Raw genomic sequence first — 15,405 nt, 5'->3', positions numbered from 1 at the left:
TTTATCTTTCATAAAATCATCTTAAACAGAACCTTCACTTTTATTTTGCGTCACAGTCAGGATTCGATCTCTCTAGATTTTCCCATACTATAGATTTAAACAAAAAATTATCCATGACAAAACTGATGGCCAGTTTCCAATCCAAAAGTGGTTTTTTTTTTTTTTTTTTTTTTTTTTTTTTTTTTTTTTTTTTACAAAACAAGTAACCATTTCTCTCCAAAGACTTACTCTTTTCCATCAAAAGGCTAATCAGTGGCATGCGATAGAACATTCCTCTCAGAAACTATACCATATACTATAAAGCAAGTATACTGAAAAAAACAACATGCCACATATCTGGTGAAATTGTGTATTTGTATAGTGATATAATACAGAATGTGGGCCAAATTTTACAGTAAACCGATCAAGGCTTGAATATAACTGATAAAATCAGCATTAAACTTGTGTGAATGTTTTATTTTCAAATCAAAGTGATTATTCAAAAAAGTTCAATACAAATCAAGTAATCATTTTCTCTCCGAAGACTTACTCTCTTCCATCAAAAGCTAATATTAACAACACATATCATGGACTAAGACAGAATATTTGCTCTCAGAAACTATACCATATCAGAAAAAGAACAAAAGAAAAAAATTGTGAAGATACAATCTAACCTTATTCGGACCCAGACGGACCTCGAGGGAGTCTCCACTTTCTGTGCCAGAAAATCGAGACTCGCGACCACAACGGGAACCCGAAACTATAGTCGAACGGCCGGTCAACCGCTCCCCCGACCACCAACGGAAGCCAAACGTACCTCGAGTCCCTCAAATCCGCCGGATTCCACCGATCCGCCATGAAAACGAACGTCCCGGGAATCCCTCGAACCGGGACCACAAACGTCCCCTGAGAGAAAAACGTCGTGTGCCTGTAAACCTTGCTTCCTCCGACGACGCACGGGTTCCCGATCGTCTCCCACGGGCCCATCATCGACTCCGCTGCGTGGGCCAGGGCCTCGTTCGGGGCCCAGCCCGAACACCCCGACGTGATCATGTAATACGTCCCCTGAAACTTGAACACCGCCGGAGCCTCTCTGTGGCGGCCCACGAGGACCCGTCTCATCGCGGCCCCCACGTCGAGGTAATCCTGCGTGAGCGGGCCCACGTGGAGCTCGCTGTTGTCGTCGGAGGAGTAAACGAGGTAGGCCGACTTGTCGTCGTCCTTGAAGATCGTCATGTCGCGGCTCTCGGACCCGCCGTGGGGCCGCTTGCTTCCAAGGTAGCTGAAGGGACCGGTCGGGGCGTCGCTGACTGCGACGCCGACCGAGGCTTTCGTGTAGTTTGCGTCGTCGATGTGCATCCACATTACGTATTTTCGGGTCATGTCGTTGTAGATCACTTTGGGACGCTCGAGGACGTTGGAGACGTGGAGGTCGTGGGATTCGTCGGTGGCCTCGGCCGAGAGTACGATTCCCTCGTTCTTCCATGTCCAGAGGTCCTTCGAGGAGTAACACCCGACTCCGATTATGTCGACCTAAACACACGGTTCGACAAAACAGAGGGTTTAGATATGAATGGCAAGAATGAGAGATTGAAAACATGCCCTAACTAGGCTTTCGAGTTCAAGCTAAGCTACCAGAAAATGTGCCTACATATATTCAGTAACGCTGGAGGGTTCTTAGCTTAGATTGCAACCCTGCAATTGAAATTTCTAATCTGGAGGATTGACTCTATAGCTTCATTATCGGACACTTTGAGTGAAGAAGAAAAAGTTACAGGTTTTAGTTTTTTTAATTACAATTACAAAGCTTGTACCTGAATTGTCCAGCGATCATAAATCTTAGTTCATTTCAGACTAATAGATTGCAAACAGTCAAAACCCCTCACATCATATCACCAAATTGGGAGAGTACCATTATTCTTTTACTACTCAAGCCTTTTTCCCTTTTGCTCTGTTTTTAGAGCATAAATCAGAAATAGAAAATACATTTCGGTAACTAACAGGATAATTGCTCTTATTCCCAATACCGGGTAACAATGCTATAACATTGCTCTGTTCTATTCCACCCATTTTTTACAAAACCTTTCAACACAAAACTTATCAAAGCTTCTGATGCAATAATTAAATTTTTAACAACTTCTGACCCAAGCCTAATAAACACTGAATGAAACTACCATCTAACCAAGAAACGTACCCGAGCTGCTCCTTTTTTGTGAGCGAGATAGGTGGGCCCGTCTTTGTACTCTCCGTACCAATAGTATGTTCTTGTTCTCTCATCGTACAAAATCCCTCCCCCGTGGGCCTGAATAGGATTCCCATCCGTGTCCAGCCAAATCCGACCCGGGTGATAGTAAAAGCTGTCGTTCCCCAAGTCCTTCCTCGGGTCGATCGCAGTTTTCCTTCCGGGAAAGAACGTGGTTCTGAGCTGAGAATTCTCGTCGAGAAACTCATCTATTATGGTCGTCGGCTTCTTCGGTGGCCTCCTCTTGGCTGCCCGCGGAGATCTCTTCCCCTTTGGAGGGATTTGAATGTGTTCCTCTTCGACTCGCTGAAGCTCGAGAAACTCAGGGTCGTGATCGATACTGAACTGAATCCCTTCGTCCGAGCCGTCTTTTTGGTGGACGAGGTTGTACACGTGAAGCAAGAGGATGAAACCGGCCAATCCCCAAATGATAGCAGATGTTGAACATCTGCTTCCTGCATTGCAACGTAAAGCAGTTGGTTTCCGGTATTTGTTCCCCATCATCCTCTTTCTCTCACTCACACCCTCCTTTTATTCCGTCTCCCACAGTGTAAAAAGACAATGCAGTCCATAGGGATCCGAAAAATCTCCAATACATATAAGCCTCAAGCACAACACCACGCTAACCTATGTTTTCGCAGCAGATTAAGATCGTGAATACTCATGGAAAAAGAAAGTTCAACACAAGTTAGGAATTGAAGGATGCGAATAATGACTAACACATATGATGCACTAAATAACATCCATCAAGTTTATGAACTAAGGCCGTTGTCCAATATTCCGCACTCGGTTGAAATTTGGATCAAAATTATAACCCTTCTATTTGTCCAAAAAAAAATTATTTGAAGAAGATTTTTCGTTAGGGGATCCAAGTGGTGATAGCCAAATCCAAGCGAATTCACCTTCATAACTAGTTTATTAAATTATCAACTTCTAAAAAAATAAAGTAATGCAACTACTAAATGGAAGAACAATTTTGAATTCTCATCTTCACAAGCACTGGAGCTTTCTAATGCCTAAGATGGAACTACAATACAGATCACTATGAAAAGCAGTTCATAAAAAAAAATAAAAAAAATTAAGGTACCGGATCAGCATCTTTAGTCTTTTTTGCTGAAATTTTTAAAGCTGGGAACTAAATTGAAATTGCGTTGCGCTAGAATTTCCAATTGTAGCTAGCTAGGTCTAGTCAATTATCAAAAAAGAAAGAAATAAAAAGGTCTAGTCAATTAGCAAATTCTTCAATTCTGAGTCATTTAAGCAAATGTTTGAATGTCTGATTCAAAGAACAAAAACTGATAGTGTTTCAATGTCTAATTTCCATTCACCGCTACCAAATCCTCTGTTGAAACCAAAAAACAACCAATCCATAGCAGCGAGCAATACGTGTATAACAGATTTTCTAAGCGTAAACTACACAGATTCCTAACCTGAATTTACGAGAGCCATGAGTCCCGTTCTAACAGCACTGCAGCGTTTTCCTCGGATCGAATCGTCGTTTTTCTGAAGAAAAAATAACTTCACAAGCAAGTTCAGCGAAACAAAGACAAAGAAACCAACGGCGCAGAAGAATAAAAAGTTTCGCTTACCTTTCTTTCTATGTGGAATCGGATCTGAGGTTTTGACGACGCTGACTTGTGACCAAACCGAAGCTCTGGTCTCTTGCTTGAGACTCCAAAAATGAAAAATAATTTCTTTTTTCATATATATTATCACTTGGTCAGAGAGTTTTTCTTCTTTCTTTTCTCGATTATTGATTTGCAAATATTTTTTTGGTTCATTGCTTTAAATATTTACCGGTTTGGCTTGTGAGTGAGATATTTACAGTTGGATTTCCTAATTGGGGCCACCATTAGAATAATGTGTTTGTGTCTTTTGTTCCCACTTCCCACTCACTACTTTCCTATTATTATTGTTTATTTTCAACGAGTTTAAATTATTTCTTGTTCTTGATAATGGTGTATAGTAATAAATAATAATACTTGTTTTTGTCGGTTAAAAAATCAACTTTAACAAATAATACTGATTGCAAATAATCTTTTGTACTAATTAAATGGCCAAATCTAGACTAAATAGAGTATTTTCTAAAAATAACAATGTCATTTTCCTCACAATCAAAGGTTACTAAATCTCACTTCTCTGATTTTATACTATATATTAAACGGGAAATGGATAGAAGTAATACCAAATTCAATAACTTTTATAAAAATGTTGGATTTTTTTTTTTTTCAAAATTAGTACTTTTGTTGCAGAACTTGCCATGGAATAAAGCATTTTATTACTAGTTTCCTCATGAGTCATAAGTCATAACTCGTCATATCAATAGGCTTAAGGAAAGAAGAAGAAAAAAAAAAAACAATTTTTTTAACATTTTCATTAATAAATAAAAAAAAAACACTGGAGAAAATGTTATTCGTGTCCATCCATTGACTATTGAATATCCCCAACTTATGAACTACTTCCTTTTTTTTTAATACCAATACACACATTTCTCTACGCTTTTTGTTACTGCGTCGGCGAGGGCATTATTTTTACATGCGATGTCCAAATGAGCAGAGAAAAATTACTTCATATTAAAATGACAAAAGTTTCAATTTAAAGATGAACAAATGTCAAGACAACTACCACACATGTAGACTAATCACCAGAAAAGGCTTAAATCCAAGGATTCCCACAAAACCAACATCAGAAAAATATTAATCTCGGAATTCGAAGACTGGATTAGATTTTGCATACATTCAATCACTGCTTAAATTCCCATCGCTACAAATCCAGAAATCCTAAATGAAAATCCGAGACCAGAGATCGCAAAGCTTTTTTCTCGATCGAAATCATTCATCCTCTTTCTCCGGGGGAAGGCCACACGGCAAAAGCATTTTCTGCACAAATTCATATCGACTAGTTCATTAATTACATGAACCAACAAAACAACAACTGGGCATAAAAAAATATATCTTATATGTTTGTATATATATCGCAGCACTCTTTCCAGAATTCTGCAACATCTTTGTGTGCAAAGAAACCGAACAAACAATCAGCGAATATATTGCAAAACTTATCAAGTTTAGTTGAGACAGGTTACATAATAAAAAAAAAATCCCTTATCTTAGCGTATCACCATTTGGGCATTCTACTATCATATTTAGTACAACTTCGGTTCAGAGGACCAAGAAAGTGGAGAACGAAATATTATAATAAGATGGAAAATGAAACAAGATTTAGCCTATACCACACTACACATAAATAATTTCTTCCCCGTGAAGTGAATGAACTTAGAATCAAATCTTCCACGACCACGAGTAGATACGATATCACTGTTTGAGTCGAGCTTATTTCAAATCTATAGCCTTATGCTATTTCTCAACTAGCATTCTCGTAACAGAAGCCAACAATAAACCAAACACAGAACACTATTCTAGGATAGCCATAACTAAACACAATATCTTCCGTCCAGAGAATGCTTATAATCAATATAAGTGAATAAAAGAGCAAGAGAAAAGAGAGAGAACCTGCATAAAATTGTATCGTTCTCTTCCGATGGATTCGTTCTCTGCAACGGCAAAATAGGACAAAAGTGGGTAATGCCCAACATACGACGCATAGCTATCTCGTTGGATATTCACTGCCCATTCACTACAACAAACAAACAGTTAATAAAAACAAAATAAAACCCCCTTTTTTTTTTATCAGTCAATACATTAACGATGTAAAATTAACAAAATTTATATATGAAAAAGAAAAAGAAAAAGCTCACAATCTATTCAGATCAGCATGTCCAGTACCAACATATTTCGCTTGAAGGTGTTCAAGCTGGGAATTGATGTTGAACCTATCACTGGCCTGCGTAGAAATGATTGAATAATAATTAAATAACATAAAATAAAAATTAAACGAAAGATTAACAAGCATGAGAACTTCAATTCCACAAAAATCCAAAAGCATACGAAGTTACGGATTCGAGAACGATTGCGGTTTTAATCTTGACCTTACCGATCTAGACCGACATTTTGCTATGATTACAGTAAGAAATATGCAAGGCTAGGGTTTAGGATTCCTGTTCACAGAGCTATACAACGGCTTTCTATGCCGGAATGAGATATAACAATTAAGAATAGCAAAAAAAAACAAGGCTTACTTGCATCTTTTCAAGCTGAGAATTCCAAGCTTAACGCGCAGAAAAAAAAAAAAAATAGAGTTCGCTTCTCTCACTTTTTTTTCTTATATAGAAAAGGGTAGTTCTTCTCTCAAGCTTTTTCCTTTTCGTTTTTAGCCGAGAATTGTCTTTTATTTCTCAAGTAAATTAATAGATAAAATATCATTAAGTGTTTGAAGAGCAAACTAGTTAAAGTTACATGGTCAAAACTTTTTTTTAACATGTCGTTAAAATCGAATACATTAAAAAAAAAAATTAAAAAAAAAATTAAAAAAAAAAAAAAAAAAAATTAGATGATTAACCTTTTATGTTTGGGATTAATATATAGTCAATCTTTTGTAAATCTGAGGTAAATAACCAAAAATTGACGTGACATTTTCTATATCTTAGATATATAGCCATCATTTCATAAATCTCAAGTCAATTTTTGTTTGTAAATATATGAACGTGAACATTTACCTGATATTTAAAAAATGTTGATCAAATAGCGATGTAAAAGTGTAAATATGACTATATACTTAATTAATATATTAAAATTTGGTACATGCATATTTTTATTATTTCACTAATCTTATACAATTTTTTGTTATTTTACAAATATGTTAATTTCGATTTGTTATTTAGCTATAAGCGAAAAAATGAAGTTCTTTAAAAGAATGACTTTAAGGAGATCTCCAACCTTTCGTAACAAAGTTTCTCTCAATCAAATCAATCAATGTTTTATCTCAAACCAAAAATTCTATTTTTAGTAAATTTATAATGAATTAAGACATGAAATTGGTCAATTACATTTTATCGTGTCAAAATATTTAATAAAAGTCATTTTGATGTGACAAGTGAGGCCAATTATTTTGTATTGAACATACCCTATTAATTGGGTATTAAGATTGATGTTCAAAGTAAATAAAAAAATTAGTTGATATTCAAATTCTCAAACATTTAGGATCTTTGTAACTCATTAAAAAACGAACGTTTTTGTTACCATAGCGCTCTCTCTCTCTCCATATTTTTTTTAGTGTAACAAACAAACGAAGCAAAATTTCTCACCATCATCACCATATTTTTTTAGTGTAACTTTTTTGGGTTTTTATTTTTATTTAACTTTTTAATTGCTCGAGGATAAGCAATGATTCAAGTTTAAGGGTATTCAATCAGTGTATTTCTTACTCACTTATCACATTCAATAAGTGTGTTTCTTACTCACTTATCGCGTTGTTCTTTATCTTCACCGTGACACACTCATATGAATTTGACGTAGCGCGCCACAACCTCTAACCAGTGCGGCACTCTCTCATAAATTGTACTAGCGTGGCACACTTGTCCTTGAGCGCTACGCGCTTAATCTAATAAAAAAAATTATCTTTAAGTAATGTTTAGCTTTTTCCACTTCTATTCCGAATTTAAGATACTCTTTGCTCCAAAAAAAGTGTACTGGAAATTGAGATAAAGTTTACATTCCCTTCTATTTTGCTTAGTGTTTGATTAGTATTTTTTTAGAGCTTTTGAATAAGAAAAATGTGCTGCGAAAGAATTGATTAATCAACGTGTTCATCTCCACCATATTCACTAGTTCTACATTTCTCCATTTGATTACAAATCAACTAATCCATAAAAAATAAAAAACACTTTATTTTCCATGAAATATATATATATATATATATATATATATATATATATATATTCTTACATGTATCTCCTACTTGAAAAACTATATGATTTGATTCTAAATTCTATCAGCTGATTTTTGTTTTTGTTTTTGTTTTAGTATATAGCCAATGATTATTGGAAGTGAAATGTCCATATGACCATCTCATGGTGGAACCATCTATGTACTACATTGGCCACGGTTCCTATTATATTATAGTGGTACAAATAAAATCAGAGAGCAAATATTCTTCATATTAAATACATGGACCAACAAAACTTACGACATGAAATTAAAAATAAATAAAATTGGATTTTCAATTGTATTTGTCTTGGAAATATACAGCACCAAAAAAAATATGTCCAACTGAATCCTTTGGACATATTTTACAATATACACCAAGAAACATAATATCCACCTAATAAACTTTATACAACTAAATACCTTGCAAATATTTTACAACCCAAAGGGACACTAAAATGACCAAAAAAATAGAATAACACAACATCGACAACCAAAGGAAACCAACTGCGTCACATAAAGGCACGCATTGGTGCGAAACGACATAGCCAAACTTGTCTTTGACGATTTTGCCCTCCACTAATCTCCGCAGCTCGGGGATTACGTCGAGAAGGTCTTGAGTAGAGCGACTGTAAGCTGAGGCCATGTCATAGATTGCCTCTGTCACAAATTTCCCGTCGCTTTTGCACATTTCTTTTTCTCGTTCATAACAAGTAATGCTTTCAAGAATCTGTACGCATAATTAATTCGGTAATTTTTTTGGATGTTGTTACAAAATAGATTAAATTAATGTAAATATGATAATAACAAAAAATTAGTATGCAGTAGATGAACTTCTATGAGCCTTTATAGAAGAAAAAATATATATTTACTATGTGCAGGAACAAAAACGGAAACGGAAACTACAACATACATAAAATGGAACCAAATTTGCAGTTCATATTGTAATGTACCAATTGATGTATATTATTGACAGGACAAAATATAATAAAATAAAAAAAATTACACCATATTTGAGTCTGGAAACAATGATTTGAAAAGAGACACAGACATGAAGATATATTAAGGAAAATAGAAAAATTAAATACGTCCCCAGCCTAATTTTCTTTATATAAAATTCAACCAATATGAGTCAAAATTAAAGCATAGGAGGAACCTCGTTAATGTTGAAATTTTATTTGTAATAGTTTTTTAGTAGCTTACATTTGGTAAATGGCCAATTGGAATGGAGTTTTTTGGGCAATTTCCTGGGACATAACTGTAATTTGGAGCCCCATTGAAAGGATTGCATATTGACTCCATAAATCCAGACATGTATTCATAGTTTTGTCCACCTTCTAATCGGAGCATTGTCTTATAATACTCTGGTATTTTAGAATTTAACTGCAAAACAAAATAGTCGCGATCACAAATTATAATCAATATACGTTACATGTACTTTAAGAGAAATACTGGTACAGAAAAATATATACCTTTTTTTGGAAAATACATTAAAATAAATGTTTTAATCTATATTTACAAAAACAGTCAAAGTGTTGCATTTTATTGTGAACTAAAAAAACTAGACATTTTAGTGTGTTGATAAAAGGTTTTTTTTTTAAGCTTAAAGTTGACTAGTTTTCTAACAATTGTGAACTTTTAAGATGTCATTACTTTGAAAACCTTAAGTTTTAAATGAGTAAATTGTTAGGATGCCCTAAGTTTAAATATGAATTATTATTTTTAATACCTGATTTATAAAATTGTGAACAACGAAGCCGATCTCAACCATCATTTGGTCTGAATTCGTGCACGGGATCATTGTGCTGAGGCTGCTATTTTTAGCGTTTATTTCAAAGTCTTTTAGAGAAAAACATGTATCTTCAGCGAATCTGTTTTGCTTAAGATTGTGTTAATTTCATTGTTTAACATTAAACTTAATTGAACTAGATTGATGGTTGAGATTTTTACTTACGTATAAAGGAAGAAATCAAATCCGGTAAAGACCCAGCAGAGCGTTGTTAATATCCAACATAGACATATAACACTATATAATGAAATGGTCATGAAATGTGAGACATTTTGGCACAAAACGGGATACTATAAATGTATAACTGCTTTACTTACTAGAGGAATCCTGGTTTCCGATGGAGAAAAATAAGAACTGATCAACCACAAAAAGTAGGTTGTTAGATAATTTAGAATTAATAATTTTATTAATGACATTCAAGTATATGGTCATGTATTATTAAACTGGCTACGAAAATGCCAACAAAAAGTTTAGATAGATTTATAATGCCGCTGAAATTCGCCAACATCAAATAACGCACGAAATAATGAACGTTGGATGTGGAAAAACAAAAATTCGTTTGATTTTTTATGATCGTTCTATAGAATAATAATCAGCGTAAAGAACACCAAGTAAGAAATAATATACTCACCAACCGCCGCCATAATCAACACTAAATTTGTAGCAACAATCACAACATGTGCAATGAACCTACAACGCAAACAAAAATTGTCGCATAATTTTCATAATAAGAAAATTGTTACATTAAAACAAAAAAACGAATCATACGAAAACAAACTCACAAGGCTTGAATCACGCGATTGATGGAGCGATTATTTTTTTTGACAAAGCGTTGGACACTCCGCGATTCGTTCTCTAGACGATGAGTGGTTGTGCCCAAGATTGAAGCCGTCGTGGAATCATAAGGCACCAATAGTTGTTGCATCTGCGTCGTTGCCTTTGCAACTCTTTCGATGCTTCTCTGGGTGTCTGCTCCGACGTTGAATATCGTTTTCTTCAAATCCTTCATTTCTGTCGCGCTACTTTGGTTCGCCAAGAGGGCAACACTTGATGCAATTCTTAAAATAAAAAAATAATAAAAAAAAAATGATCTCTATTGTTTGTCCCATACACCAAAAACAAATTGAAAAAAATGGAAACTTACACTGCAAGAAATGTAAAGAGAAGGATTATCATTAACACTAGGAAGCCATTTTGATTGCAAAAGTCTTTGCTTCGCAAATTGCTTATTCTCTGGTTATTCATGATCATGAAAACCCCCAAACCAATCCCACAAAACAGCCAAATTCCTGCAATGGCATATCCATGGACTCCTCTAAATGCTGTGGACTGAAAAATGTGAGAATAATTATCAATATTATTTTCCAATTAGCTTGTAAGCAATTTTCTCATAATATATTTCCATGCTTTTATCTTCAACAAAAAAAAAAAAAAGAATATATTTGAACTATGTTTTTCTACCCCCAAAAAAAAAAATATCGAAAAACGGACGTACAGCCCAATAATGTTTATCTGTAACATTATAAACTCCATCGTAGTACTCAAAATGTCGTAAGGGATCCGGTCTTTTGAAGCTCTTCGTTTGATCCGACGAAGCGAATACTTTTCCGTTTTGCAAAATTAAAGACGCGGATAGCAAGAAGAAGAAGAAGAGAAGATGATGAAGAGTGATAGCTCTATTATTGGTGTTACCAGTCATAGGCATTGCAATATATAATTATCTACCCTTTTTCATAAGTGTAGCAATACGAAAACCGTTATGGATGTAAAATCTGAGTAGCATGTGTTTTGATTTGATCTTACCCTTGGAAGAAGGGTGTTTGAAATTCTTGGTGTTTGAGACCAAGTAAAGTATAGAATAGCTCATTAGCTTGTAACTTTTGTTCTGGTATTGTGTTTGAGGAACACAACACACATGTCACATATTTATTGGATAGGCCACTTTTTTTCATTTTAGGCTCTTTTATTTAATTTTTTGGTTGCCTTTATAGCTAAGACTCTTTTTCGATCTCTATAAATCAAGTGTTCTTTTATTTTATGAAGGTTGAACTAAAGCTCATTTGATTTATCATGGAAAGTTTGTGAGACTCTTGGACCAATTTTTTTACTTTCTGTGGAAAACTGAAACTAAGCTGGTAATATGATATATATATATATATATATATATATATATATATATATATATATATATATATATACACACACACAGTAGTTTGTGCTCCGCACGATTGATTTTGAGATTGAATTTTGTGTTAATAATAGTATTTATTATTAAAATTTAATAACTAACATAATTATATAATATATATAAAAACTGCATGAAAAATATAAGAAGATTTACTTACTGTTTTTAATTTAGACATAAAAATGCTTTATACATAAAAGATTAAGATTGTGGCGTATGATTTTTATTCTGTGAAAATTAAAGGCTAAAATAAAGTATATAGATTTAAAGAGGAGGAAAGAGAACAATATGTCCTGTGAATTTGCAAATTATATTATTTTAACTAATATTTATAAGTATTACATAATCAAGGAAATGACGACAAAAATACTTATTATTTTTTTTATTGGATACACTAAAATATCTAATTTTTTTAGATGGCTAAAATACTTATTGTTTATCTTCATTTCCACGTTATTACCTAAGTCGTTATCCTTTCAGAGAATGTCACTTCTAAGGCTCATATTTAAAAATGATTTAATAATTTTTTCTTAAAATTAATTAAAACAAAGAGTATATTATTTTGTATTAAAAGTAATTTAAAGCCTTTAAAAAATAAACAGTAATAATTTAAAGCAACAACATCAACGACGATTCGAGAAGACTATTGGAAAAACAGCACACCAAACAAACGATAACATCAACATCAAGAGCTTGAAGAGATTCACCGAGGAGCCCTTCTGGCTTGCGGAGTAGTGTGCAAATTCATTTAGAAGAAAAAGTCTTGTATACTCATAACACAAATCAACAATACGTACAAAGTTGTGTAGCGTTGAATGGGATGGCAAAAATTCTCATAGAGAAAAATAACTAAATGAGCTTTCTATGGAATGGAAATCAAATTGATCTCTATGACAAAAGTCCTTTTTTTATTATTATGGAAATCGAACTTATTTCTTAATCAATTCACAACTCTCAGTATTGAGATCTAGCCTTTTAAAAGAGGGGCTTATACGTATTATGATTTCAATTCACGACTCTCAGTATTGAGATCTAGCCTTTTATAGAGGGGCTTATACGTATATATATTATTACTAGTGGATTTTATAAACTATAAAATATATTTCATATAGTTACCAATTACCATAAGACAATAGGAGAATTATACTTGATGGCACTATACGTGAACTTTTATAATAATAATAATAATAATAATAGTAATAATAAATAAAAACAACAATTGAGCGTGTAAGAATGAAAGAAGGCAAAAAAAAAAAAAAAAGTCCCACATTGAAAGTGAAAGAGAATAATTGAAAGAATCAGACCTTATATAAAGTCATAGAAAACATCAACTCCGAATCAGCAAACTCCAAATTAGCTGAGATGAGAGACTATTATTATTTTGTGGTTCGTGCCGCAGAATGAACAAGTAGAGATAGGGACATTTCCGCCTTCGGGCCCACCACCACCGCCCCGCGCGGCGCTGCTCCTCCGCCACGGCCAGCCCCGCCAGCGCCGTCTGGTCCACCGACACGGCCAGCAGCTCTGCCACCTACAGAGAAGAGAAACAACGATTAATGACTGACCTTGGTGAATGGAAACTACCAAAAAATCATTATGAATTTACCTTTATTGAAAACGTAGACAACTACACTTAAGAGTTAAGACTACTGATATAGCTCCAACAATGGCAGCTATTTCATATGGATCAATCGCCTCGTGTTGGTGCGTTTTCATGGCAACTGAATTGCTCGCATAAAACCATTTCCCTCAATCCTATTTGCAAACAAGAAGCCAGAACAAGGAAAAGGAAAACAATAAACAGAGCCATTGTCGCTCAGAGAGCGAAATCGAGAAAGAGAGTGAGTAGAGAGAGAATGAGTGAGCAGAGACGAATTATAACAAAAAGTTTCAAATGGGAATGGCTTTGGCGCGCGTTTTATTTTTTTCCCAATATGTTTTTAAATTGATAATTGGAAATTAATTTTTTTGTAAATGTAACTTTAAAAAAAAAAAAAAAAAAAAAACACTTCGCCTTCAGCGAAGAAGATGAATTTGGGGAAAAGAAAATGAAATAATTTATTTAATCGGTGTGACAAAAAGACCTAACTATCCTCACTAATACAATAGATATGAGGACAAAAAAGGTAAAACAATAAAACATAAAAACAAAATCGGCAATTAGCTATATAAGCATTATTTAAACAGCAAGTAATGCTCAAGCCTAACTTATAATCAAGCTCTAACCCTAAAACATGAAAATCTAACTTCTAGTCTCAATACTCCCCCTCAAGGTGGACAAAAAATGTCTTTGAGGAACATCTTTGACATAATAGAATTCAAGATGCAGGCTTTAGTAAAAACGTCTGCCAATTAGTGATGAGTCCTGACTGGGAACAACTTCAAATCACCGCGCTGCAAATGCTCTCGGAAAAAATAGAGATCAATCTCTATATGTTTACTCCGCTCATGGAATGAGGGATTTGAGGCAATATGAGAAGCTGCTTGGTTGTCACAAAACAACACAGTCGGACTTGTCGACACAACCTTCAGATCTTGTAGAAGTTGTTTGAGCCAGAGGAGTTCACTTGTGGTAGTAGCAAGAGCTCTATACTCTAACTCTGCCTCTGCTGAAGATCTGGAAACTGTAGTTTGCTTCTTTGACTTCCACGAGATAAGTGCATCCCCTAAGAACACACAATATCATGTCACCAATCTCTTTATGTCGCTGCATGTAGCCCAATCTGTGTCTGAGAATCCTCGAACCTGTGTGGAAGAATATCCTGAATAGAACAAACCCAATCCTGGAGTCTTTTTAATATACCTGAGTAGATGGTGAACTGCCTGTAAATGTAAGTCACATGGAGTCTGTAAGAATTGGCTTAATACATTTACAAAATAAATAATATCCGGACTAGATATTGTCAAGTAAAGCAATCTTCCAACGAGACTTCTATAATGTGTAGGATCAGGCAAAAGAACACCATCGGTAGAATTGAGTTTATGTCTTGGATTCATAGGAGTAAAAGCAGGTTTTGAATTCAAGAAACTATAATCCTCAAAAAGTTGTAAAGCATATTGCATATGATTAAGGATAATACCTTTTGTAGAACGAGCAATCTCAATACCAAGAAAATATTTTAAAGGACTTAAGTCTTTCAGTTTGAATTGAGATTGCAAAAAAACTTTTGACAGTAGAAATCAGAAGAGCTGTTAGGATTAGCCAGGATAATGCCATCAACATTAAAAATTGGCATCATAAATCACGAATATACGAGAAAAAACACGAAAAGACTCATCCAAACACATACGCATTCTCATATTTCAACAAAATAGTAGATAAAACTTAAGTTTTAACCTAAATCATTCAATAAGATAATATCCCGAACTACATATCAAGCCAATTTATATG

General features: G+C 34.3%; 3 protein-coding genes across 7 annotated transcripts; all 3 read right to left on the bottom strand.

Moving 5' to 3' along the window:
• Positions 1–387: 387 nt before the first annotated feature.
• LOC149399145 (uncharacterized) lies at positions 388–4,051 on the bottom strand. Of its 4 annotated transcripts, none has more exons than XM_089612629.1 (4): positions 3,811–4,051; positions 3,652–3,739; positions 2,174–2,676; positions 388–1,512 (listed from the first exon to the last, which is right to left on the bottom strand). In XM_089612629.1, the coding sequence occupies exons 2-4, from the start codon at positions 3,668–3,670 to the stop codon at positions 655–657; spliced, it is 1,380 nt and encodes a 459-aa protein (XP_089468755.1). In that variant the 5' UTR covers positions 3,671–3,739; positions 3,811–4,051; the 3' UTR covers positions 388–654. The 4 variants fall into 4 exon arrangements, with proteins under 4 accessions (XP_089468755.1, XP_089468756.1, XP_089468753.1 ...); XM_089612630.1 differs by having other exon boundaries at positions 3,652–3,724; XM_089612627.1 differs by having other exon boundaries at positions 2,174–2,848; positions 3,811–4,050.
• Positions 4,052–4,770: 719 nt separating this feature from the next.
• On the bottom strand, positions 4,771–6,508 carry LOC149399144 (uncharacterized protein At4g14342). Its single transcript, XM_089610944.1, has 4 exons — positions 6,357–6,508; positions 5,976–6,061; positions 5,731–5,854; positions 4,771–5,100 (listed from the first exon to the last, which is right to left on the bottom strand). Exons 1-4 carry the CDS (start codon positions 6,360–6,362, stop codon positions 5,053–5,055), a joined length of 264 nt encoding a protein of 87 aa, XP_089467070.1. The 5' UTR covers positions 6,363–6,508; the 3' UTR covers positions 4,771–5,052.
• Positions 6,509–8,421: 1,913 nt separating this feature from the next.
• On the bottom strand, positions 8,422–11,763 carry LOC149399143 (uncharacterized). Of its 2 annotated transcripts, none has more exons than XM_089613198.1 (9): positions 11,325–11,763; positions 10,974–11,158; positions 10,612–10,887; positions 10,461–10,519; positions 10,147–10,183; positions 9,995–10,066; positions 9,770–9,911; positions 9,244–9,423; positions 8,422–8,770 (listed from the first exon to the last, which is right to left on the bottom strand). In XM_089613198.1, exons 1-9 carry the CDS (start codon positions 11,532–11,534, stop codon positions 8,456–8,458), a joined length of 1,476 nt encoding a protein of 491 aa, XP_089469324.1. In that variant the 5' UTR covers positions 11,535–11,763; the 3' UTR covers positions 8,422–8,455. The 2 variants fall into 2 exon arrangements, with proteins under 2 accessions (XP_089469324.1, XP_089469326.1); XM_089613200.1 differs by having other exon boundaries at positions 9,770–9,854.
• Between the last annotated feature and the right edge of the window lie 3,642 nt (positions 11,764–15,405).

Source organism: Urtica dioica, chromosome 4 (genome assembly GCF_054948205.1).
Source record: "Urtica dioica subsp. dioica isolate 48M chromosome 4, U.dioica_male_clone48M_v1_H2, whole genome shotgun sequence".
Taxonomy (NCBI): Eukaryota; Viridiplantae; Streptophyta; class Magnoliopsida; order Rosales; family Urticaceae; genus Urtica; species Urtica dioica.
Note: the sequence above shows the minus strand (reverse complement) of the source record. Positions and strands in the feature narration are given on the sequence as shown.

What these genes read in the sequence shown, in the direction of transcription:
- LOC149399144 (XM_089610944.1), bottom strand. An exon ending in CATGCTGATCTGAATAGATT is followed by an intron (nt 5,855 to 5,975) that starts GTGAGCTTTTTC and finishes TGTTTGTTGTAG; the next exon opens with TGAATGGGCAGTGAATATCC. An exon ending in AACGATACAATTTTATGCAG is followed by an intron (nt 5,101 to 5,730) that starts GTTCTCTCTCTT and finishes GAATTTGTGCAG; the next exon opens with AAAATGCTTTTGCCGTGTGG.
- LOC149399143 (XM_089613198.1), bottom strand. Translation starts at nt 11,534, where the DNA reads ATGCCTATGACTGGTAACACCAATAATAGAGCTATCACTCTTCATCAT. An exon ending in CAGATAAACATTATTGGGCT is followed by an intron (nt 11,159 to 11,324) that starts GTACGTCCGTTT and finishes CACATTTTTCAG; the next exon opens with TCCACAGCATTTAGAGGAGT. An exon ending in AATCGCGTGATTCAAGCCTT is followed by an intron (nt 10,520 to 10,611) that starts GTGAGTTTGTTT and finishes TTTGCGTTGTAG; the next exon opens with GTTCATTGCACATGTTGTGA.
- LOC149399145 (XM_089612627.1), bottom strand. Translation starts at nt 2,725, where the DNA reads ATGATGGGGAACAAATACCGGAAACCAACTGCTTTACGTTGCAATGCA. An exon ending in ACAAAAAAGGAGCAGCTCGG is followed by an intron (nt 1,513 to 2,173) that starts GTACGTTTCTTG and finishes CCGTGTGTTTAG; the next exon opens with GTCGACATAATCGGAGTCGG.